Source organism: Pieris napi, chromosome 3 (genome assembly GCF_905475465.1).
Source record: "Pieris napi chromosome 3, ilPieNapi1.2, whole genome shotgun sequence".
Lineage (NCBI taxonomy): Eukaryota > Metazoa > Arthropoda > Insecta > Lepidoptera > Pieridae > Pieris > Pieris napi.
Genome location: NC_062236.1, coordinates 2,268,285 through 2,296,166, shown reverse-complemented (window position 1 = coordinate 2,296,166; position 27,882 = coordinate 2,268,285). Strand labels below are relative to the sequence as shown.

Here is a 27,882-nt window from a genome sequence, read left to right as displayed (position 1 = left end):
CGTTTCATATGATTTTTTAAAGTATTTTTTAGCCATTTTCCTGACTGTACGATAATTTATCGTATAATGATCACATATACGATAATTTTAGGGCCCTGGTACGATAACTGCCTGGCTTCAGGTTGTGAACCCTGAATCTTACAATGATCTGTGGTTGGACAAAGTGGCGCGTTTACAAAAGTATTTTTTTAAACTGTGCGAGCATGCGAATTGCGAACTGCGAAGTGTATGTTATGAGAATTGAGAAACACATGCGGATTATATTTTACAACCTAAACAATTTACGTGAGTTTCTAATTTTTTAAGTCAGGTACTATAGTACGTCCTAAACTAGAACCGATAAATTAATATCTGTATAGAAATAATGTATTATTAAATTTCAAGTAATTTAAGATAGATTTACTCTAGTTACCTAATCCTAATAGAAGTATATTTGCTTTCATTTATTATTAATTTGTACTTTGTTAAATTTTATAATAAATACTTTATTCACTATAATCGCCGTTTACGGCCTAACAATGGACTGTTATTACTTATTACAAACAGTTACTATGCTGGGTTTAGACACTGTTTATAAAATTTTAAATAATCTTTTCAAGTTATAAATGATATTCATAAACTTTGTGATCATTTGTTAAATTCAATTAAAGTAAGAAGTTAATCTACATTTATCAAGACCACTTTTACTTAAGCTTAATATGGAATTAAACTTGTTTCTAACCAGAGAAATTCTAACAAGATTCTAGTGGTAATAAGTGGCATTTTAACTGTAGACGCATATAACAGTATTTTTGCTTTAAGTTTTATGAGTTACCATCAGTATATTTAAAAATAAAATCATAAATTAATTCTGAAAAAATAATTACCTATCTATAAAATGTCTTGCTTTTGGGATAAAAATCATGTATAAGTTCTCTTCAGCTTGTTTTGAATTATGTGTATGTATAGGTTAAATTTGATTTAATATTATCTTATTGTTGTTTTTCTTATTGAAATGACGTCTGATTACATCAGTGTTTTCATCATGTTATGATATCAGGGTTGCCACTAGCAGTTATTTATATAAGTAAAAATAAAATAAATGCTATTAATTAAACTATTTATATATGGATGTCTAGTGAAAAAATAGTTATGGTTGACATCTTTGGTTGATCACTTTTTTTAGAAATTCTAATATGTGACCTTTACTGAATTTATTTTAGCTAGTTTTTAATATATTATTAGGATTATAATGTAATAATATATTGCTTAAAAATTGATCAAATTTCACAGTTGTTTGTTTTGCCATATACTATGTAAGAAATTATGCAACCAACCCTATTAAGTCTCTCAATTTTGTTATCAGAACCCCTGTGAAAGGTCAAGTGGCGTTGAACCCAGCTGTTTTATTACTAGATCAGTTTCATATTATTCATTGAACTGTCAACATGGCTTCCAATGGAACATTGGGTAAGTTAATAATTTAGTTAATATTTTCCACCTTACCTTAGTAGGAAAACCTTGACTTTGTTTAGCAGTCAATTTAGTTTTTTCTTTAAAATATTTAATATTCCCTGTCATTTTTTTTTAATTTTAATTAATATTTTCATTTTCTTGTCTATGGCTTTGTGTATTGTCTATGTGTTTTCTTTTATAATATGGATATGTTTTAACTCGTAAGATATTGAATATATCTGTACTAATAATATAAAATGGAAGAGGCAGTTTGTTTGGTTGAACAAGCTAATCTCAGAAACACTGGTTAAATTTTTTTTTGTGTTAGTAAATTTATGGAAAAAGGTTTATTTAGGTGATACAGTATCTTTCATCTTTCTTATCCTAGTTGTAACTGATAGAAACAGGTTGTTGTCTATATAATCTATATATATCTATCATACAATTAAACTTCAATTTTTTTACTTTACATGCATACTCAGGTTTGGTAAGTTATACAAATTATGTGCATATTGACATATACATAATTAATAAAAGCTTTGTGAAGTATTTATGCAAGTGCTGAGTTAACAATTTATCGATAAAATTCACAAAATATAAATACAATAAAATGAATTTTTAGCACCTACCAATTAGATATTTAAGTGAATATTACAAATGTATTACTATTTAATGTGGTCATCTATTCCGCAAATATATAATTATCACTCAACCGTGAAAAATCACTTATACGGTTTACTAATTCGCGTAACTATTTATTGAAAGTAGGTTATATTTTCTTGAATAACTTGTTTGATCACGTTCATATTGTTACTAAGTTCTATATTTTCTAGAATCTAGACAATACAAATAGGCGAACCAAAATAAATCAGTCTTTTATACACATTTGTAACAATAATGTATCCGATTGTAATCGGGACTACACAAACAAACTAGCAAGCTTACTACGTAAATTCAATGGCTATTCTATTCTCTTTTCTAATTTAAATTGTAAAATTTTAAGCAATTTCTAGTTTGTCACATGGTTGAGTTATTAAAACCACTAGGTTTGATTTCTTCGTTGGTTGACGTCATAAGGGTATTTGGAATTGAAAAACCACCCAATTTTTAATACTATATAATTTGATTTATAAAATCAATTTGAAATACTCTTTGCATGAATATGATTCCAATTTTAATTACTTGTAATTATGTGGAAATGTGGAAGTCAGCGATACTTGGAAGAAAATTTTTTCTTCAGAAAAAAACCTTCAGAGGATAATTCAAGATTTTTTTAATTTATACTTTCGTATTTGTTGCCAATTTAAATTACTTCTACGTGGTACAAAACTCAATATTAAGCTTGGGTTCGCTATCGGAATCACTTTTGGAAGTTAAGTGGTAGCCACACTGTCATGGCGTAGCCAGGGATTCTAATTATTTATTCATTTAATTAAATTAATATTTGTTTACTTATTTATTTGTCTCATATAATTTTACATAATATTTTTATAAATTAAACTAATAGTATGATTTCCAATTTCAGCTCTCTTGAGCGTCTCCGATAAGACCGGGCTACTTCCACTTGCGAAGTATCTCTCAGAGATAGGACTTACCCTAGTTGGAAGTGGAGGTACAGCGTCAGCTCTTCGAAATGCTGGTCTTAAGGTTTTGGATGTGTCAGATATTACCGGTGCTCCTGAGATGTTGGGTGGAAGAGTCAAGTCTCTCCACCCAGCCGTCCATGCTGGTATTTTGTCCAGGTAATGTATTACATATGTACATAACATATATATGTTTTATTTATTTAGGGCCAATACCTAAAGGGGTTATACCTTTAGTACGATAACTTGACGTCAATATGATTGAAAATAGTGTCAGAGAGTTTCTTGCCAGTTCTTCTCGCCCGCTCTACGCCCTTGACTTGCGAACTGGTAGTAAATGTAGATTTAGAAACAATTTAACATATTTTCTGTTGACGTTCATAAGTGTACTTGGTTACCTATAAGAATAAAATTATTTTGAGTTTGAGTTTAAATACAGTCAGTATGTATGCTTACTAGGTTAGTTACAATTACGAGCACAAACAAATAAAATATAAATCAGTGGCGCTACAACCTTTTTAGATCTGGGCCTCAGTTTTCTGAATCTGTTTCATGATCATTTATCAATTCAATACGCAAGTAGGTGATCATCCTCCTATGCCTGACACACGCCGTCGCTTTTTGGCTCTAAGGCAAGCCGGTTTCCTCAGGATGTTTTCCTTCACCGTTCGAGCGAATGTTAAATGCGCACATAGAAAAAAAGTTCATTGGTGCAGAGCGAATTATCTAGCTATCGAGCAAGTAAATGGCAGTTGCTAGACGAATTTGTATGGAAATCACGTGACCAAATACAAGCTAACATCAATCCCATACATCAGCCCGTAGCACGACTTCTATATGTTATAAATTTAGAATTTAGGTAGTCAAAGGTCGCACCAAGAATCTTTAAAAGTGTTGGTTTCTTTTTTTTTTCTTCATCAAAAGTATATACACACGAATCACTTCTACCTTTCAGGTTAACAGACTCAGACCAAGCCGATCTGAAACGTCAAAAGTACGATATGATAAGCATTGTTGTATGCAACCTGTACCCATTTGTTGAAACGGTCTCAAAACCGAATGTAACTATTGCCGACGCTGTGGAAAATATTGACATTGGTGGTGTTACGTTATTGAGAGCGGCAGCTAAAAATCATGACAGAGTTACTGTTATTTGTGACCCCACAGACTATGATAAGGTTATCAATGAGTTGAAGAACAGCAAGGATCGCCAGACGTCGCTGGATACTAGGTAATTTGGAGATTTATTTTTATTTTGTAGTGCTTATATAAATAAACTAAGGCTGCAAAAAATGTCTAGGACCAAACCACATAATAAATTCCTTAACAACACAAACCTTAAGAGAAAATTATGATGAAAATAAATACAAAAACCAAAAACCTGATTTATTTATTTTTGTACAAGAATTAGCTAATAATATTAACTATGTGGGCCTGGGTATCCGGAAGCTATATTCAGGATGATGAATCCCTTCCCTCGGTAGAATACTATGCGCTGGTGCAGCTGTCGCACCTAAAATAAAATATCCAAGAATCGATCAGACTAAAATTAGCACTTACCATCAACGGCTCCTTACTCCAAGCACTGAATCCTTTAATAATAGTAAAAAGAAAATGCTGTTAAATTCCAACTCACGCCATTAGGGAGCGTTCAAGTATTACGTAACGAATTTTTACTTTTGAAAAATGTTACGATGCGGGGGGGATTTAATTACGTGTTATTGTTAATATTACTTTCGACTGTCCAGTGCTTTACACCACATAATGGTAACTTTTAGGTATGTATAAATAGTTAGTAGGTGGTCGCGAAACGTTTTACTATACTTGGGTAACTAAGGGACTAAAATCATTCACTTTTCTAAAGAAACTTAGCACTGGAAAAAATATTTTTTATTTGAGTAATTCTAAATCATCATAAACAAACTACACACAATAGTACGATGACGTTAATGGACATTGAAATATTTTTGTTTACGTGACCAATAGATAACAATTATCTCATTTGAACTTTTGATCATCGTAATTTCGTTGCTACGTAGATCTTATTAAACAAATTGCGAAGTTTTTGTTTATATACGGGTGAGATTCATAAACGAGACTAAGCGCCTCTGTCTCTAAGTCTGACTATCGTACTGTTATACGGTTACTTGAAATAAACTTTTTAAAAAAACAAAATGATTTACCTATATAGAAATAACTAGTAGACTCGGCCAAGCGTTGCTGTGGCTAAATTTTTTGTTATATTACATAGTAGTAAACCATTCAAGAGAAAAGGCAGGAGACCACCAATCCACCATGCTTTTTTGGTGGTTATGCCATTAAATTGTAGCTTATGTGAAACGTTGGTAATTATTTTGATAAGGATCAATACCTAGCTACGAATAAAGAGCCTTTTCTAGCGGTAGTATTTTAATTTAAAAAAAAAGGACGCTTATTGTGACGTAACTTAAAAGATAGAGACATGCTGTCGCAACATTTTTTATAGATAGTGATGTGTCCTGAAAAATTGTAATACATCATTTTGTTCTATCATTAATAGTTTTCGCAGCGCACACGATTGAAGGAAGTTTTTTGTTTATTTTTTTACACCTTGGGTTAGATTATTCAAGTTTTAGTAAGCACCCAGTTACTCGGGAATAGTGTAGCTTGCCAACGGTGAAAGAATTTTTGAAATCGGTCCAGTAGTTTCGGAGCCTATTCATTTCAAACAAACAAAAAATCAAACCTTTCCTCTTTATAATATTAGTATAAATATTAGTATAGATAATTAAGAAACAGAGGTGTAACCTTAATGGACACTGATAATCGACTGATCCTGTTCCCGCTTGGTATTCTTATTCCTTTTGATTACTTAGCATATTAGATAGTCAAGAGGTTAGCCATATCTCTTACATGCTAAGGGTATAACAGTACGTATCATACTTATTTTCAGGCAAAGATTGGCATTAAAGGCATTTACGCACACTTCGCAATATGATACAGCTATATCCGATTATTTCCGAAAGCAGTATTCCGCCGGAGAATCTCAGTTAACCCTAAGATATGGTGAGTACCTTTTTTATAGAAGGGGGCACACGGGTAGGATACTGATGTTAAGTGATACGCCTATGGACTCTCAATGACAGGTCTCGCGAGTGCGATAAAATTCTAGTTAGAATAAATATAATAGATTAGTAATCGTAAGCACTCGTTGGAACTGAGGATTACACCTTTCGCGAATTTGGTTCCATATTTTATATATTATACTAGTGGACCCGACAGACGTTGTCCTGCATGATATTTCAGCAATTAGTAAAGCAAAGTATGAAAGTACCGACTGCAGCGCCATCTGGCGGGCTGATTTGTGAATCTAAACCATTCCCAGATCCCCTTGAACACACACAAAAAATTTCATCAAAATCGCTCCAGTCGTTTGAGAGAAGTTCAGTGACATACACACTCACAGAAGAATTATATATATAAAAGATTTTATTGTTAGATATAAAATGTATAAATTTATGTTTAAATTTGCCTGTTACTATAATATGAACATCACCTCGATTCCATAACTGTTGTTTAAGACACTTTGCGATTGTTGAATTTGCAACCCATTTGGTTTATCTGAGGGACGTAAAGGAAACCAAACCAATTTTCAAAACACCGGTAACACACTTTTGAGCTCTCTGGGCAATGAGAGTGTCCATGGGTGGCAGTGTCACTGAACATTAGATGAACCTACTGCCTACGCCCATAAAAAAAGTGTGTGTATTTATGTAAACGCTTTAGAAGTTATACTTCTTTGGCGTAATAATTTTCTTCGAGCACTTTATAGAGATGTTTCCCTCTTTGCATTTTTCTTGTTCATTTTAATAGTTACTTCTAATCGAAACGATATAATAATATGTACTTATCATGATATTTTACAATAAACCCTATGTTTTTTATCACATTGGAACTCGTTTTCTCGTATAGAAATCATTATTTTGATTTCAATAAACACGACTCTGAAAAACACTACGCCATGACAGACAATGCAACTTGTCGATAAAACAGAGCAAGCGCCAACTAGCAGCCCAGACTGTTTTACCGACGTTTGAACAGATATTCAGGGTGTCGGTTAAAAGAAGTATACCTTAAAAATATTTCTTAGCCTCCTTAAATAATTTTATCTATAAGTATAGCATCACTATTAATTTTTAGGTATGAACCCCCACCAGAAACCAGCTCAGGTGTTTACAACCCGCGATAAATTACCGCTATCAACATTAAATGGTGCGCCCGGGTTTATTAACCTTTGTGACGCATTGAACGCCTGGCAATTGGTTAGCGAGCTAAAGGAAGCCTTGGGGTTGCCAGCCGCGACTAGCTTCAAACATGTGTCGCCCGCTGGGGCCGCTGTAGGGTTCCCACTTACCGAGGAAGAGGTGAGAAATTGATGACTTAATACTTTCTTTTTTACTTTTAAACATATTCAAGAAACAGCTTACATCAATTAGTAGGTAGAGGGCCTTATCGCTAACAAGCTATTTCATCCCGGCAACCCTAACATAATAAAATACCGACTGAGAGTTTAACATTTTATTTAATAGGTATGTGTCGTAGGTAACCAACTTAATTAAGCGTTCAATTAACAGTCTAGCCTCTTTACTAAACAGCGCCGTTCAACTAGCTAGTCTAGTCGACAAGTTGAAAATGGAACAAAATAGAGATACTACTCTTAAAATTATGTGCGATAGCTCATTGGATCCGGAATGACGTCTAGAAAAATGTGCTAAAAGCGTGTATTAGCACATAAAAAATTGCAAAAGTTATAGACCATTAAAGATGATAAAATAATGGCATTTAGTTTTTTGCCAATATTTAATAAACTATTAATATTTAAGAAATTTCAATTCTGTTTTGAAACAACCATATATAACAAAGTATAGAAAAATTTTTTTTTAGTTTTAAATAAAAGTAATATTCATGATAATCAAAAAATTTACAAAAAAAATTTTTCTATACTTTGTTATATATGGTTGTTTTTGTTAATTTTAGAAGTTTTAGAAAAAAAATAAACAAAGGTTGAATATTTGTTTTTAACAAATTGGTAAGTTAATAAACAATAGAATTGTTGATTAAAAAAAAAATTTTTTCTGTTACTTTATAGAAGACTGTCAATTATGTTTTATAGGAAAAAAAAAATTCTTAACTAATTATTTAAACAATAGAAAATTAAAAAAAACGATTATAAACAATTAAAAATTGTTATTAAGGAAAAATTTTTTTTCAAAAATCATAAAATTTTTAATGTAATAAAGTTGTGTTAAATTTTTTTTTAAAAATATTGATTTAATCAATTTGTTTAAAAAATTTTTATCAACAAATGGCGGGAATTTTTTTTTTTGCAAATCAATAAATATCTTGTATTAATAAAAAAACGATTATATGATGATTTAGAAGAAAAAAATTTTTTTTTAACATCATTACATGGATTTTTAAGTTTTTGTTTAAGTAAAAAAATTGTTATAAACAAAGTATAAATATTTTTTTAACTTTTATGGCACGATCTTGTTAAGTATGTATGTAAGAAAGGCTCTACGAAGCGAAATATTTTTACGACCATTATTTAAACATTTTTTTTCACTTACAATTAAGACGGTCGTTCGAGAAAATTTCGTTAGTTAACAATTATTTAACTTGTTGAAAAATTAACTTTAAGTAAAATTTTCAACGGGAATAAATTAATTATAGTGTTCAGAACACACCATAATTTTTTCAAATTTAAAAAAAAATATTCAATACCTTAAATAAATTAATTAATGTGCCGTAGTCGCTTTTGACGCCACGCGCGAATCCTAAAAATGTCACCCGCAGACCTATTTTCAGCGTTAAATTAACATTATAAATAATGGAGATAGAGTTCTGGGAGTCAGGAGTTTTTTATTAGAAATTTCCTCCTCTTTCAGAATCTTTATTTGAAATTTCTTAAATATTAATAGTTTATTAAATATTGGCAAAAAACTAAATGCCATTATTTTTTCATCTTTAATGGTCTATAACTTTTGCAATTTTTTATGTGCTAATACACGCTTTTAGCACATTTTTCTAGACGTCATTCCGGATCCAATGAGCTATCGCACATAATTTTAAGAGTAGTATCTCTATTTTGTTCCATTTTCAACTTGTCGACTAGACTAAGCGGCCTGAATGATATTCAGCCAAGCAAATGTCTTGAATCGATGACGTTACATTACTTGCCTATCCTGTTCATTTTAATTTAGTTCCACTTTCTGCCACCTCCAAACTGTCAATAAAGCGTCGGCAAACATCAAATATGATGATGTTTTACAAAATTTAATGAAAAATTATATGGAAGAGTGACATTAATAAGTTACATTTTAAATATATTTAATAAAAATTTCTTATGTCAGATATTACAGTTTTTTTTATATTTGTCACATAATCGTACGAATGGCCTAAGCGTTAGCCAGCCAGTGTATTAAATGTTGTAAACGCTACGGCCGAATATAGGCCGCTAGTTGAACGGCTAATTATGCTAGTTGGCTGCGAAATATGTTACTGATGATAGTCTAATTCTTTTTTACGTCACTCCATTATCACAAAATATATACATATTTATTCATTATTAAGTATCGAGATAATCGCACTATAATGACGTAGATGTGCTGTCAATAAAATTTTTCCTAAGTTCTCCAAATCTTAATTCCAGGCCTCAGTGTGTATGGTGCGTGATTTGCTTCCAAAACTAACGCCTCTAGCGTGCGCGTACGCACGAGCACGTGGTGCCGATCGAATGTCTTCATTCGGCGATTTCATAGCGATATCAGATGTATGTGACGAAATCACCGCGAAAATTATATCACGGGAAGTGTCAGATGGTATCGTAGCTCCGGGTTACACCCCCGAGGCTCTAGCCATACTGAGCAAGAAGAAAGGTGGAAACTACTGTGTGTTACAGGTATGTTTTAGTTTTTAATAAACAGGAGTCAAATTAAGCCACACAAAACATAAATTTTTATCTATGGGACCAATCAAGTATTATGTAAGCCGATTTACTGAAATTAATCCCCCCCCCCCCAACCCTTCTAAAAATAATAGTACATATAGGTAGTAATTTTGTGTAGGAATCCTCAAAAATGCATTTCGTTTTCAAGCATAGACTATGTGCGGGTAATGTGTAAAAAAGTAAATAATTACTGTTGACGTAATCACCAAATATGTACCAGGTACTTACGTAATACTTACGGGCCCCTATCACGTTAAGACTCAATTTTTTTTAACAAAAAACAAAAGTTGAATTAATAATCTCTTTTTTTAAGTCAGTTAATAACACACACAGCCCTTTTGTATCTGTGACACAAAATGTTAGTTAGTTAGATGTTACTTATTACGACTATGTATTTGCGTGTTGTACCACGAAAATGTAAGTGCGTGCTCCTCCACCATGCCTCCTGCTGATAGAGGACAAATCTTTGTTTTTTAATTTATTATTATTTATTACTTAAGATGTCATGTGGAACATGGTGTAATGGTTGCAGCTCCTTACAAACGTTGTGTAAACCAAAAAACTTGGCGATTAAAAAGAGTGGCGGAGTGTTTATTGCCAGTTCTTCTCTTCCGTTCTACGCCCTTCATTTGAGAACTGGCAGTTAATGTAAAATTAGAAGCATTTAATGTATATTTCTTTTGTTACCTACATGAATAAATGATTTTTGACTTTTGACTTGTTTTAACTAAAGTGGGATTTTACAGATAGACCCCAGTTTTACTCCAGATCTAATGGAACAGAAGACAATCTTTGGTCTCACTCTAGAACAGAGGAGGAATGATGCTAAGATCACGTCTGATTTATTCAAGAACATTGTGACCAAGAATGCGAATTTACCAGAAAATGCTTTGAGGGACCTTGTCGTGGCTACGATCGCTCTCAAATATACTCAAAGTAATTCGGTCTGTTACGCCAAGGATGGACAGGTTAGTGGCAAATTTTAATCCCCTGGTTAATTTTTGATCTATTATAATGTGTTTATACCCTATAAACACATTATAATAGATCAAAAATTAGTCTAGATACTATAGATACCGGCAAACTTCTTGAGCATTAAACAAGGGAGTGCGGGAAAATTTGCGCAGCGCCGGACACAAACGTCAACTGATTTACCAATCACGCGATCGACACGTCACAAGCATGTGGCTCTGTAAATTTGTTTGGCATCCTTGTGGACAGAAAAACAATGTCTAGGTTGTACACTATAATACTATTTTTTTTTTATAAACTATGTGAATAACATAAAAAAATTACAGATGACAAATCTCCTAGCATATGCCAAAACCAGTCTTAAATAGTGTCAAAAGAAAGATAATATATTTATCTGCTGTAAAGTTTAAATTCATAGACACGTTCAAATCTCTCGCGCGTCAAACCTGAACACAATTTGTCAAATTTAGGGTATGTTCCGATATACACTGCGACCACTGTACAGAGTACCGTCAATTTAGTATACTGTGAAACCGTTTCTCTATAGCCAGCTATACTGGTTACAATTTAAAACGGAACGCAGTCCAGTATACTAGTCAGCTTCGTTTTTCGACACAGTTTTCAAATGAGTGCATCAAAGTTTTTCAATTCAACAAGAAAAACTATTATTGGAGTATTATCGCATTAAAAAAATCTATATTAATATTAACTGTCAATTGAATTAATACTACAAAGAAAGTAAGTTAGAATTTTAAATGTTTGTTATTAAACTGTAAGTTATATCAGTAAGGCATTCAAGTGGTTTTGATTGATCACGTGATCAAAGCACTGCGAGTACCTTACCTCGAAAACGCCAGTGCTCGCAGTAGAAGTATAGCGGGGATTTGTGACGTCATATATTTCCCTAGGACGCTGCGGCTGTATACTGGCAGTCCATAGCGGAACGAATTTTTGAACAGTGGAAGCACTATACAGTACTCGCAGGGTATATCGGAACATACCCTTAAGCTAAGAATTACAGTCTTATTTCATATTAACTTCATCAGTCTGTCGACCTTCAATTAAAAACGTATCTCACGTCAAGTAACTGGCAGTTTCTTTAAAACTGTAGAAATTGATAGGGATTATTAAGTAGGCTGTTTTACCTAGATAATTATTTAAATAATTTAATAAATAGATACGAGTCTAAGGCTTTATTAATTTTGCATTGCTTATAAAACATTTTATATACCTTAAATCTGACTCTAATGAAAACATCAGAAATAAGTTTACACCTATAAATTATAATTATTACCAATTTCTAAATACTTAAAGCTTATACAATATTTTTACATTGTCGAATTGGAGAAAAAAAAATCCCGAAATTCCTATTCCCTAAACTGTATTAAATAATAAGATTTCCTATTTCTTGGTTTACTAATAAAATTATTTTTAATAAACGATAATTGTCGGTGCCAAATATCTATGTGCAAATGTAACGACTAATTTAGAAATCGACTGGACCTATTCACTGCAAATCCTAATTATTTAACACCTTAATTATCCAGATCGATCAGTTTACAGAGGGAGATGTTATACACAAACATAAAGCAAGAATACACGTTTAATTGATAAACTCCTTCGGTTTGCGACCCTAGTTAGTCGCAATACTAAGTTTGTGTATGGAACGCAAAACTCGGTAAAAGTTCCTCCCAGTGGTGGAAATAAAAGTCGAGATTACTTATAGAAACTTTATTACGGAATCACAGCACATAAACAATAAATACTACGCACATATAAAATTTTAAACAAAACAAAAATCACAAGAGTTTTCTAAATTGATTCACAATTCATTTTTATTTACTTCAAATCAAATTTATTAGAGTTGATACAAAAAGTTCTTATAAAATTATTGAAAATTTGTAGAAAGAGTACTTAGTTTAATTTATTGTTTTTTTATGAATGTTTTCTTTTCATTTTATTAACTACATAATTTTTAATTTCTTTTCATTTTATAAACATTGTACTTGCGTTTGTATATCGGTTTATATCAAAAAGTAGCGTTTACATCTAACTTATAATACCTTAACCTAAAGCCTCACTATTCGTCAATATTTTCAGTCTTATCTCTCCTAGATAAAAATATCACAAAGTTACAACATATCACTAAATTTCGCTCACTATAACTTTACATAACTTAGCGACGCTTTTTTTGTAATTGAAAAACTCGTCTTAAAATGTACGGCGAAGAACTGTGAGGTAGCTAGAACTTGCACAAAAGTTAAACATGATTTGATGTAGTTTGCGCGAGTCTGGGCAGCATATTGGTGTTAATGGGAGCAGGTTACCTAGTAAATCAAGCCTATCCAGACACGGCTGTAAACATCCAGTAACACGAAGCCACCGGCGCGATATCTTAGTGCTAACTTCAGGAGGACGAAATGTAAAACAAAAGACGATACGATAGCTAGTTTCGTTTGTTTGTGATTGGTCCTTCGGTAATTCGGATCTTGTCGCAAAACTAGATGATAGACCATCCGTCGTTTTAAATTCCCACTCCTTGATTTGTGCATTAACATACGAGTTTCTAAATATGGCATAGAAAACGGCTAAAAGTGGTTACATTTTAGTGGTTATTTCTTAATTATTAATATAAGGTGGTTATTTCTAAATTACATATCTTTTCGGCAGTCAGTCAGAGAATCAAAATTTACTATAATTATAGAAATGTATCGCTAAGTTTATAAATTACCATAAACGTAGAGGATGTACTGAGCACTTTTTAACACTGAACTCTGTTTCTAAAACGAAACTAAAGGAGAACTTTCAATTTCTTATTTTCATAAGAAATACATTCAATTTAAGCATTGATTTGTGTTTGGATCGAACCCTGAGGTCGTACCTCAGGGATGAGAGTCGCACGTTGAAGCCACTTGGCCAACACTGCTCATTATGTAAATCTTAGTAATTCCTCTACGTTTATCGTGTTTTTTCTTTAATATAATATCGGTTCACCTGCATCTATACGAGCAAGGCATGCATTCATCAAAATATCTTTATCGGTTTCAAAGTCTTCCCTAGCTTTATAGAAATTGTAAATCAAAATGAACCTTTTCATAGGATCGCCCTCATGTAAGTTATCTTCTGCAATCTTTCGCAATAATTCCTCCAAATGTCTGTCACTGTATAGATCCATGATTGCTGCGAAAGAATTGTTTGCTTGGGGATATTTTCGGAAAAATTCAGTGATAACATCTACATGGGCGATATTTTCATTCCCTCTCTGTATATTTGCATCCATTCTGGCAACATTTTCGCCTGGCAATACCTCGTCTGGCTCTGGTGAATCAGGTGGTGTGTCAGGACGATGTAGGTGGGCGGCGTGGTTCTCGCTTTCTAATTTCTCGATTCCCAACGCCTGTAAAATATAACATTTTAGTTGTATTTTTACATAGTAATAGAAAAATCATAAAATAGCTGTACCCTGTGATTGAATGAATGAGAAACAAAACCAAGAAACATTTCATTTAAGTTTAATTTTGCAATACTAGTAGAAAAAAAAATGAAAACACAAAAAAATATGATAAAAACGTTCCTTGATGCAGATTATATATCATGCTAAAATTTCAGCTCGATCGGTGCAGAACTTTTTGAGTTTTTGAAGCGTACACAAACATAACATTTATATATAGATTACATTTGAAAACCTCCGTGGTTGGTAGTAATGTAAATGCATGCAAATATTTTAATAATTGACCGGACAATCCATTTATTAGGCGTGGTTTGTTTGGTCTCTGAGTACAGAGGTGAACATATGTTACAAGTGCTGACTGTATCAATCCAAAACCGTTATGTTGACATTTTTCTACACTTTGTATTTGTTTGGAGTGACTAAAAGAACCTGATCCGTAAATTTTGTCATCACTTCCTCATTCTTAAAAATATGTAATACAGTCAAATGGTAATACTAAAATATATAATAAATAACTAAGGATTAAGTATGTACAAATTACCTCCAACGATGGTATTCCAAAACCAAATACTGGGTCATCTGTTTCAGGACCAATTGTCATTTTGTCTGATTTGAGATCTGAAATCGAAATGATACTAAAATAATTATATTGCAGTTAAAATAAATTAATCTTTTCCTAATGCATAAACAATTGTTTTCGATGAAACAATTAAAATACATACTAAACACAATTCCTAACATCTTATAAATTGATTCAAAAACTATTAGTAAGTAGTAAAAATAATTTAAATTTATGCTTAATAAAAGGAAACCTAAACTGTTTTGCCATTACTAACGAACAGCTGTATCTAATTGTAATATATAAATGTAGATGGCGTTAATGTCAAAATTAATTAAAAACCAATTTGTTATTTGACCAACTCCACGATAAAACCACTAATTACATTGTGACGTAATCATGCTGAGGTCTGAGCACTATGCAGTATGCACTTACTGAGATACGGCTTAATACTGATTATCAATTATTATAATTACAAGTTGCCTATTGGCAGATTGCGTCCGTTTTGTTTAAAATAATTAATTTATAATAACGCTCTATGGTTTAACACGAGCAATTGTTCAATAATATGTGGAGAGACATTGGTATTTATTTACAGTAAAATACTTTCTACGAATAAACTATTATCAAAGAATGCCAAGATGGCGCTGGCCATTTGTTTTCATCGTTGGGAATACCGCGCGCGGCGCGTCCGTCAAATGCGTGTACAGCGCCATTTTGACAACTTTACTTTTAATAAGTTTAAAATAAGCCTAACCAGCCAGCCTAAATACTATGTACAAATATAATATCACACTTGAACATTAAAAGCACATTAGTATTAATTTTAATTCTCAAAAAGTCAAACTTATAACACTATTTACTTATTCCAGACAAAATTTTAAGTACATATTTGTAGCAAAAACGATAAAACACAACATTTTCCTATTTGTCAATTTTATTACATACCTGTTATTTTCCGATAAAGTTCGAGTAATAACGTCCACGTAATTATTTCTTCTGTTCACACGTTGTGTCTCGACTGAGAGATAGTTGGCAACTGATTTCGTAATATTCATAATGCTTCACTATTTACTGGTAAGGTAACATGGAGCAAAGCAAACTAGTTTTTCTGTCTCTTTCACTCGCGTTGATAAGGATTATGCCCTCCACTATTGTAATTATATCTCTGTCTCTCTTGCACTTATATAAGGGCAAGAACATTTGCTATTTTTGGGGTATCTAACAGCTTGTTATAGGATTGTTTAGGAATTCTTTTTATGTAAGCAATAAACGAAGCATGTGTGGTTGAATTTGTCGTTTTTGAATAATGATCTTAAAACAATACATATAGGTGATATGATTGAATATTCAATAAACAAAAATTTAAGTATTTTTTATACTTTGTGATGCTTTTTTGGTGCATCTGCAGTTATTGTAATAGTCCCCAACTATTGTAAAAGTATAAGATGAATAGGGCTTTGAAAACAGACGCATAGAACATTAGCACGTGGCATTAAAATATAATCGTAGTTTATTATTTGATAAGTACTTTCAAAGATTCAATTAGAGTGTTATCTCATAGGAACTTCCTATCATATTATGTTAGTCAGAAGGTCCATCCGAGGTGGGTTTGTTTTGTGTATTAAATAGGTATACCTTTTCCTACCGAGGGGTTTGGGTCAATGTACGTCCCAATTATTATATAAAAATAGGCTATAGTCCCTTTTATGTAAAACCTAAACCTTTTAAGGGTTCACGTGGACCCACAACAAAATTGCAGATTTGGGATCGTGGGTGCGTGGGCATTTTGGCCTATCGCTTTTGTCTCTTTCTGGAATGGTTTGCCGTCTCACTCACACATTAGAGACGCGATGTGATCCCAAAATTCTATTATCTATTGCAGGACTATGTGACAGTAATGTTATATAAAAAGGTAAAGTAATAAATATTCGATTAAAAGATATTAATTGAATTAAGGTTAAAGGTTGATTTAATGTTATAGATATTTTGTATCTCATAGTGCATGCAATAATAGATCTAATGGTACGCGTGTATGTATGATTTTTCTGTGGCCATATTTTGTGATCAGTGAAGTGTCAAATAAATTAAATATTTCGTAAATCATTAGATGTAGATTGTAGACAATAATAAACAAAAACTTAAACTTAGTTTGGACTTTGTATCACAAGATTTCATTTATCATTTATCGATATGGATATTTACTTTTCAATACAGCAAATTCTTTTTCAAGCCCCTCCTATAATGGCCTAACGGTGAAGCCAGGTAGTTTTATAAAAAAAATTACTGCGTTTCGTTCAGCTTTTAGGAATTGAAAGAAGAATTTCAAAATACTTAGGGTGCGCTCATTTCACAACGACAATACATAAAATTAAATAATTATAGAATAGTGATAATAAAACTTATTATTTTGTTTTAGGAGTATTATTATTTATTTTTAGGATTATTATTATTTTTATATATACGGTGTAAACTCCATGTAACGGCCTTCGATTTAACGACAAACCCCCTAAAGCGTCGACACCACTAGGCTATGGTTGGTTAAGCTTGTCTTCCATACAATGTTACACTCTACATAGCATTACACCCACCCTCAATAACGACAATTAAATAATAAAAAGTACCTTTGAAGTTGCCGAATGCGAAAAACTGCGGAACTGTGTACGTTCTTTTGCCGGTACGGTATTGTCCTAGCCCGTAAAACACGACTGCCGGTATCATACGTATCGAATATTTTAAGAAATCCGTTCTTTTGTTTACCAATTGGGATTGCTTGACACGTGCTTTAAGTACCGCTACAACCTCTTTAGTTCTTGGCCTCAGATTTTTTAATCTGTTTCATGATTATTAAATCTAATAGGCAAGTAGGTGATCAGCCTCCAGTGCCTGACACACGCCGTCTACTTTTCGGGTCTAAGACATGTCGGTTTCCTTACGATGTTTTCCTTCACCGTTCGAGCAAATGTTAAATACGCACATAGATAGAAAGTCCATTAGTGCCGGGGATCGAACCTACGACCTCAGGTATGAGAGTCGCACGCTGAAGCCACTATGCCAACACTGTTCAATTCTGCTACAATCGTCCTTAGAACGGAAATTACCTCAGGTAACCAGGTTGGGGACGCATTTTGACCATAGTTTTTCTTTCACTCCTCCTACTTTTGGGGAAATTCAGGTAGCAAACCCATGTATTACTTTATAGATATAAAGTGATTCTACCTGCTGTATCGGCCTATTAAATTTGGACATTTTCAAATAATCTATAACTATCTGCCGTCGGGACATCGCGTTTATGGTGAGATTCAGATACGACACTTAACCTGTATGTCAAAATCGTTGACGTTCTGACGTAAGACTTAGCGTTTAGTCCCTTAAACACAAAAAAATATAAATATATTACATATAAATAATATAACATATAAGGTTTTTTTAATTAGTTTGAATCTGATTTAGTTCTGGAACTGGTGAAATAGCATAAAAATACCATCTTACCAACGAATTTTATGAATTTTTTGATTTTAACAAAAAAAAAAATCTAATGATTGTAACAAGAAAAGTTTTGGCTGCACGCATGCGCCATTTTTAATATATTGTAGGCATAATTTGAAAAAAAAAAACAAATAAAAAAGTTTGCTTTCGGAACAAGTCTATTAAAGGACCATTTAAATATTAAATAATAAAAAATGTAGTATACAAGAATTGTTATGTATAAGGTAATTTGTATCATTCATTTTAATGAGAAAAAATTGGACCACATTTAAAAAACCGATTTTATAACTAAAGCGGTGGTAATTAAAGGGTCACATAACAATGGATATATGCGCTATATATGAACCATTAATATACACATACACCCAAATCAAAATGTAGAAGCGTCGCTATGACGGTTTTTTCGCTCTGGGTGGCACGCACCGCCCACTTTTTATCCCTTTCTAACACATAGTATTTATCATTCCTTGCTTTACTCTCTCTATTGTACAGTTATTGTTAGGGGCTACTTCGAGATTGTAAAAATTTTTGTTGGTTTGAGTTTTATCACTTGAGTAGTTGGCGGTTGATACGAAATAATTCTAACTGTGTATGTAACGTAAGTTATATTTAATATAAGTATAATACCTTGTAAATTTTGAACATATTATAAATATTCCTGGCAACATTATATAGTCTTATTTCTATGATAAATCAAAATAAAAATACGGTTGGATTTTGCATAGTTCATGTATTAGAGAAATAATTATACAAAGATATTATATACATCACTATCACTACATAGTATAAAACAAAGTCGCTTTCTCTGTCCTATGCTTAAATCTTAAAAACTACGCAACGGTTTTTGATGCGGTTTTTTTAATAGATAGAGTGATTGATGAGGAAGGTTTATATGTATAATAACATCCATTAAATAGTGGAGAAATACTGTTTGAGGTTTCTTATGTGATGTCGTAAATAATTACATTTTTTCCGCTTACATTGCAATCGCAGACTGAACCCTACGAGATTTATCAAAATTATGTACAAGTATTGTACACATTGAAAAGGTCTACAGAAAACTCCGCGATGGTATATACTACATATATGTCTATCTCTTATGGATATCCCACAAAATTTTTTGTGACATTTACTTTTTACGACAAATAATGTCTAATTTTCGAAGCGATTTTAACCAATACAGCATTAATCTTTATCCAATTAAATACCTTAAATACATTGTTGATTTATTATAGATCTATATGGCCCTTTACAGCATATGATTTAAATGAATATTTTCGAAGATATTACAGATTTAAAAATTGCGGGACGTAGCGTTTGCGGCGGTACCGGCCGGCGAAAGCGTGTCTATAGTCTATACTCTATACATGACGCGTCGGAGGCCGCGGTTCTCCCTATACCTATAGCACTTTGAATTTAGTATCAGCATTACACCCGTGCGAAGACGGGGCGGGTCGCTAGTATATGTATATACTTATTTACTATAACGAAGTATACTTTACGATAAAAATTAGGGTACAAAACCGAATCTGACAAAAGTTTTAGTCATTTTGTGGGTAATTTTTTTGTTTTGTTATGGTTATAACATTATACCTATTGAAGAACTCTCCTGACTAAAGTTATGTACATATATAGGCACTTGTAATTGCCCATTTACGCTCACGTAACCAGCTTGTGGTAAATCAATCTTTAAAAATCCTAGCCGTGAAATAAAGAATCGGTGTTTTCGATTTTAATGTCGACTAAAGCAGTGAACTGTGTTAAAAGTTGTTAGTTTTTCTTAACATGTAAGGAATGTAAAAAATGCACAAACCTATGACAAAAGGTATAGGGTAAGAGTCATAGTCGAGACTTTTTGTTTGAGTTAGTCCTAAATGACTCCTATGTGATAAAAACATATCCTATTTGACGGGAGAGATACTTTTCTCTGATTCTGAATTATACCCTAAGACCCTAGACCCGAAATATTAATTAATACTTTACAAAGACATCAATCGATTTGCAAACTGACTTAAATTTGAGATTTCAGACTTACGAAAAGCCTCATGAGAATGTGTTTTACAGGTGATAGGTATTGGTGCTGGTCAACAATCTCGCATCCACTGCACCAGACTGGCAGGTGGCAAGGCTGCCCTGTGGTGGATGAGGCACCACCCACGCGTCCTCGCCATGAGCTTTAAGGCTGGAGTCACGAGGGCTGTTCAGGCGAATGCTATTGACAATTATGTTAGTGGTACAATTGGTGAGTGAAACTTTGTTTAAATTTTTCTAAATAATATTCTGTTTTATTTAAATTATCATAATTTTAATTTTAATTAGTTGAAACGCAGAATATAAAGATCAGAAGGAAGAAAACTGTTTCTTGGCTCGCATTCTGACTGCCACCATCGTGGTTTAGTTGACATCACAAAAATTCTGTTGTCCGTAGATACTGTTTAGGATTTGCAGCAATAATTTCAATTAATTTTCAAAGTAATTCATTGAAAACAATAAACAATAACGTTTCTCTGGAGTTTTAAATTATTATATTAAATTTTAGCTACTAGTATTGTCTTTTATTGATATAACTTTTACACATTTAAAGAACGTATTATTATAAATTTACAAAAACCTGGCATCCAATAATATCCAAAATAAAATCTCAAGATAAATTATCCGCGAAAATAGAGGACACCGTGAGTCATTTCTGCCAAGTCAAAACCCTCCATCTTTTAGTCCATATCAACTCCGGGAAAATAAATACAGATAATGCAACTTTCTCTACAGCTGTGATACTTTTTGACATTCAACACCTTTTGTCTTCAGTCACCGTGACCGCTGTAAAGCTTGCGAAACGTCGGAAAAATTTAAAATTAAGTAAAATAATTGTAAATTTATAACAATACATAACTTCAATCCGGTAAAAAAAGTGTTTGCTTTAAATATTAGCTACTAATTATGTTTAATTGCCTACACACTCCTTAACTAGGTGGCTGCACATATGCACATCTAAAATAGTAATGCGGTCAGTGGTGCAGCGATGTGGACTAAAAGACTACGACCACTTTGAAAAAAGTGCACAATTAAGAAGATATAAATGTTTCAGATGGGATCTCTTACCGTGATACCACACGTAGAAATGTTATTTCATAAACGTTACGTAAATTAATATTTGTTAAGTAATTATTCTTGCTGAAGCGTAACTTAGATAATTTAAACAAAAATCTTCATAATAATCTTTTTAGTACAAATATAAATATTTTCCAGGATCGGATCTGCCCTTCGAACAATGGAACAGTCTGTTCGAAGATGCTCCGCCCGCCCTACTAACTGATGCGGAACGCGAAGAGTGGGTCAAAAAGATGGAGAAAGTCGCCCTCGCATCTGACGCCTTCTTCCCATTTAGAGATAATATTGATAGAGCTGCACAGGTTAGTTGAACTCTTGTTCTCTGCTTTTGTCGAAGCCATAAATATAAAACAAACGGCTTAAAGTACATGTAAACTGAAAAGTTAAAAATTCTTGACAGGAGACAGTACAAACTGTCTGCTTGAGATATACCTGATTCGAATAAAGGTTTTTTAGAAACGTATGAACAAACATACAGCTGAACACGTGTTTTAAAGGCTGAAAAACAACAGTTTCCATCATTTTTTTTAAATTAATGCCATCCTATTACGAACGTTACAAATCTTTTATAAAGTCACATAAACGGCATTCGTGTCTGCATAAATGCATTTACAATCGTTCAAGCTGTCAATGTCAAGTCTGACATTATTATTTATTTGCAATAAAATCTCAAAATAGAAACTAATTGCACACCCTTTAACTTAGTTTTCATTCCGGAAAACTGAAGAGTCTGGGGTAGCATAGCAAATTGTTCCATGTTGGTATGTACTTAAAAGTTAGGCGAAGTAAAATCACATTAAGGAGAAACGAAGTTCGCGGGGTCAGCTAATTAATTTATAATATTGTATATATGTATAATATATTCTTCTTACGATTATGGTACATGCTTTTGCAATACTCGACGTATGCTATTACTCCTCTATTTTACATAATATTGATGGTGCTACAACTCTATATGGGCCTCAAATGAGAGACGCTCCTTCGATAGACAAACATTTGATCAGCCTGCTGTGTCTGACAAATGTCACCGGTTTTTAGGTTCGATACATGTCGGTTTTCTCACGATTTGCCTTCGCAATAGCAGCAGGCGCTTATTGCACACATCACATAGAAGGTGATACAATTGGTGTACAGCGGTAATTCGAACGACCACCGGGATGAGGGCCGGCTTAAGTCAGTACGACAGATTATAAAGTTACTAGCTGATCCGGCAAATGTCGTTTTTCCATGTTTATCATTTATTATAAAAAATAGGGGTTGATCGTAGAGGGGTGAAAATTAGGGGTTGTATGTATTTTTTAATGTTGTATCATAAAAAAATAAAAAAATAATCTAAAAATTAAAAAAAAAAATTAGGGGTTGACTACCCTTAACATTTATTATTAGGGGGATGAAAAATAGATGTTGTCCGATTCTCAGTTATACCCATAACCCAATATGCACACAAAATTTCATGAGAATCGGTCAAGTCGTTTCGGAGGAGTTTAACCACAAACACCGCGACACGAGAATTTTATATATTAGACTAGTGGACCCGACAGACGTTGTCCTGCATGATATTTCAAGCAATTAGTAAAGCAAAGTATGAAAGTACCGACTGCAGCGCCATCTGGCGGGCTGATTTGTGAATCTAAACCATTCCCAGATCCCCTTGAACACACACAAAAAATTTCATCAAAATCGGTCCAGTCGTTTGAGAGAAGTTCAGTGACATACACACTCACAGAAGAATTATGTATATAAAGATTAAAAATAATTTATCTTTAACGAACATAAATGCGAATGATTTAATTAAATCTGTTATAAAATTGCTATTGAACTTTAATTAATCGAGTACAAAAAATCTTACAGGTTGGTGTGGAATACATCGGAAGCCCGGCTGGTTCCAACAACGATCAAGAAGTGATAAAAGCCTGTGACGAACATAAAATCACTCTTGCGCATACTACGCTACGACTATTCCACCACTAATTTACGATTCGTTAGATATAAGAATCCAGTATAATTCAATAGTTCTTGTAATGTCACAAGGCTAATTACGTGTTTTCAATATGTATTTAACTTGCTATAAATATTTGAAAGGCAAATTTATATTTTTGGTAGTTTTATAACCGTTGTATATTTGAAATTTACTATAGAAATCATTTAAGATATGCTTGCGTATAAATATATATACGTACTAAAGAAACCACTATATTGTTTTGTTATGTAGGTCAACGCGTTCTAAGGCGTGTTTTTGATAATTTTAGGGATATATTTTTTATTAAATAGTGTTAATCTACAGAAGTTCTGCAAACAATATCGAAATATAAAATTAAGTTTTATCTAACATTCCGTTTTAGGGTAATATTCAGAAGAGAGAAGGGAAGTAAAAAACGTGTTTTGACGTGGGATACTTCGCCTCAAGTCTCTTTCTTCTGAATTTTAACCTAAGGGGTATAATTTTAAGTGCAATAAAGTTTAAGAGTATAAAGACTTTTTTAATCAACTTCCCTTAATTTGGTTCCTTTTTTTTGAATATACTACCTTGTGTCCCGTCCCTGGTGCAGCTCCAAAAACATATCGGACATGGTTAACCGTGATTGACAACCTCTACTGTCGCGAAATCTCCAAAGGGTCCGTTCTTGTCCTTTTTTACACTAACTCTACCAACGTAGTTAAGTTATTGTTATTAACGCATTAAATGGACTGAATCATCTCTCAACATATAATAGATACCATCATAAGGGACTCTATAGCTCGCAGTCTCCATCTGAATTTCAACCTAAGAGTCTAACGTTAAATGGCCTTCTATAATATCTACAAAGATTAAAGGGATAATCTTAGCGCCTTACTACTTTTACAAGGCAATGTACCAGATTAATGTATTAATACAATTTGTTCTCTAATCGCTATAAGCTTTGGCTCGTTGGTACACATATATTTTGTCAACTATAAATCGAGTAGTTAAAAGTTGGATGTGGGTTGGACCCAGTCCTAGATAATCAAAACCAATTGCATTGATTTGTTTCCTTATTTTTGATAAGCGATGCAAATTAAAATTACAATTAAATACCTATTTACAGTGGCGTAACAATAGGGTGGCAGGGCAGGCAAAATGCCACGGGCCCCCGACCCAAGAGGGTTCCTGCCCAAGAGATATTATGTTCTATGGAAGAATGTGAAGTCTCCAATAAGCATTGGGCTAGTGTGGGGACTACAGACCATTCACTCTCGCCTATGAGAGGTGGTCGATGGCCATTAGTGGGACATATATCTACTACGTGTAAATGTGTAATTGAGGACGCTGATAATCTCGAAGTTTATTAAAATTAAACTGATTTTTACTGATAGGGCCCTATCAAAGGAATTGCCACGGGTCCCAGATGGTATAGTTACGCTACTGCCCACTGCCTATTTACAAAATCATAAGGTGAAAGCTCTTGAAATAAATGTAAGGTTACCATCTACCGATAAGTCAATAAATAAGTCAGTGAACTTAGAATATTAGCATTTGATATAAAACACGGGTTTTAGGTGATTAAAAGAGTGGCGGAGAGTTTATTGCCAGTTCTTCTCTTTCGTTCTACGCCCTTGATTTGAGAACAGTAAATGTAAAATTAGAAGCATTTAATGTATAAGTAATTCTTTTTTGACGTTCATAAGTGTACATTGTGTTAGCTATATGAAGAAATGATTTGACTAAATCTTAAGAAAAGGGGGTAGCCATCTCTCTAAGCTAAAAAAAAACTTAGAGCCTGCTCCTGATAATGTTTGTATATAGACCAGTGCAGATAGCCTTTAAAATAAATAAAAAGTGAAAAAAATTACAGTAGGATGAAACCCATTAGAAAAGCAGGGGAATATGATCAAAATGAAAGGAAAAATAAATTACGGTCGATCTGAGGTCGGGAAGGGGTAGGGGGGGAGTTTTAAGGGTAAAAAACGGTTTATCTCGATTTCCGGCAAAACTACATGTCCTATCGAAGAAAGTTAAATGGCAAAGTTGGAGGTAATAAAAAGATCTAAAACTTTTGTATTCACACATTTTTCACATAACCTCAAAATTTATGTGAAAAATTCAAAAAAACAAGTTTTTGGTTTTTTATTTTTATCTTTAACAACAATATTTTTTTTTTAACGAAATTTGGTGAAAACTTACCTTTCTATGTCCCAAATACACTGTAATTTATTTGATTAAAAATATTTATTTGTTCACCTTATTTTGAATTAATATCGAAAAAACACCCTAATTTTCAATCGAAAATTCTGACGTCAAAATTTCAGCTTTTTTCAAAAAGTTGGTGTGCTTTCAGTTCGTTGAAATCTCTACTTTCCTATGGTAAAAAAATATATATATATATTACCATAGTAAATCTTCTCAGAAAACGCAAAAAATCGTATGCAGTAACGCCCAGACCTGTCATCCCCTTCCTTACTTCTCTATGAATCTTCTTTAAATTATAATCAGATGCCTATTTATTTTTTTATTATTTCGTTACCTATGTATTACCTATTTATTATTTCGTTAAAAAAAATATTTTTGTTAAAGATAAAAATAAAAAACCAAAAACTTGTTTTTTTGAATTTTTCACATAAATTTTGAGGTTATGTGAAAAATGTGTGAATACAAAAGTTTTAGATCTTTTTATTACCTCCAACTTTGCCATTTAACTTTCTTCGATAGGACATGTAGTTTTGCCGGAAATCGAGATAAACCGTTTTTTACCCTTAAAACTCCCCCCCTACCCCTTCCCGACCTCAGATCGACCGTAATTTATTTTTCCTTTCATTTTGATCATATTCCCCTGCTTTTCTAATGGGTTTCATCCTACTGTAATTTTTTTAGGTTTCAAAAATTATCGGCACTGGTCTAATATAGTAATGTATGATTTTAAATGAACAGCAATGACAGAACTTCCGATTTCAGACAACACATTCCTGTGCAAAAAAGTTGCAAAGGATATGCTGTTTTATATCGTTATTTTGTAGTTTGGTTGTTACGACCGAATGTTTTTTAGCGATAAGCTCACGTGCTTAGAGATTAGATAAGTCTGGATATTGTTTTTGAGATGTGGTGTAGAGGAGGGCCACTGTTTATATAACTGCAAAAAAAGGAGTGCAAAATATTTGTTTGCTATTCAACACGCGCCATACTTTTAGAACAAGCTTAGTTCTAAAGCTTATTTGGTGGCCCTAAAAAGGTGTATTTCCCGTAACTCATTTAATATACCTGTTCCTATCATTTATTAACAATTTATTTATAATAAACCACTAAACATATTATAAGTATTCAGTTCTTAACCTAGCTCTTATGATATTATTAGTAGTAGAGTATTAGTAGTTAGAAAATGTACTAATGATAAGATAAATCCTATTCTTATTCCTATCTATAATAGTGAAGGCCAATATAAGTTCAAGTTACGTGAAAAGAGGGGATAAGGGCCCTTTATTCATCTATGTACAAGGCCCTTGACCGCTTAGGCACGTTACTGGGTGTCGCTACACGACTAGTATTTTATTAAATAAAACGTTGAATACACAATTATACCTGTTGATTTATTTTCAAAGCGACACAAGACTAGGTAGATATAAAATAAGCAAATATAAATCAGTTATTGGTGGTATGTAACAATAGAAATTAAAAAAATTAAGAATGAGATCTTTGAACTTCCTTGTCCATAGGTGTGATAAGGAAACAATTGCATTTTCAAGCCACATTTCGGTACACCCATGTGCATAGCCTTTGTCAGTTTGTCTTTGCTGTGAATAGGTTTTGCTAAAAAATACATAGTATGTTGTGCATGTCACTCAAAGCAACCCTAGAGGTATATGGCCTGATAAAATTCGACATCTATGTAATGCAACTAAAGAAAGGTAAAGAAACCGGCTTCCACACATGCGTATATTCGTGGGTATTTACCGTCTTTTTCATAAAAATTTAAACTTTGACTGTATCCGCCCTTGCTGAGTGGTTTTGCCATACTAAGTAGTAAGTAATGGCTATAATTATATTTTGAACGAAGCGATGTAACTACCTATACCTATCTATATAGCCCAGTCGAGTGAATGATAGCCACGTATATACCTAGACGGAAACGGGGATTTTTGTGACTCATTCTTTATAGGTTCTTTCCCGATGAACCAACGAGGGTGACCAATTCGGGGAATTTCCCATTATCATAGCATCTCAATTTGTTTCATCGTTTATCGTACTTTGTGTGTGTCGTCACTTACTAAAACACTATTTTAAATTAATAGCAAGCGATAAAAAAGCAATTAGCAACAGTAAATATGTCTCTTTAAATATTAGGTAGTT

The 27,882-nt window shown here is 32.8% G+C and overlaps 1 protein-coding gene and 1 long non-coding RNA gene across 2 annotated transcripts; one reads left to right on the top strand and one right to left on the bottom strand.

Moving 5' to 3' along the window:
• Positions 1–145: 145 nt before the first annotated feature.
• On the top strand, positions 146–24,057 carry LOC125063348 (bifunctional purine biosynthesis protein ATIC). The gene is made up of 11 exons (XM_047669759.1): positions 146–285; positions 1,346–1,449; positions 2,960–3,176; positions 3,973–4,248; positions 5,950–6,062; positions 7,197–7,420; positions 9,709–9,957; positions 10,752–10,973; positions 20,541–20,718; positions 21,723–21,886; positions 23,436–24,057. The coding sequence occupies exons 2-11, from the start codon at positions 1,428–1,430 to the stop codon at positions 23,553–23,555; spliced, it is 1,785 nt and encodes a 594-aa protein (XP_047525715.1). The 5' UTR covers positions 146–285; positions 1,346–1,427; the 3' UTR covers positions 23,556–24,057.
• LOC125063367 lies at positions 12,694–16,059 on the bottom strand. Its single transcript, XR_007119507.1, has 3 exons — positions 15,936–16,059; positions 14,970–15,046; positions 12,694–14,374 (listed from the first exon to the last, which is right to left on the bottom strand). It is a non-coding gene; the product is annotated as an uncharacterized LOC125063367 (long non-coding RNA).
• Positions 24,058–27,882: the final 3,825 nt, after the last annotated feature.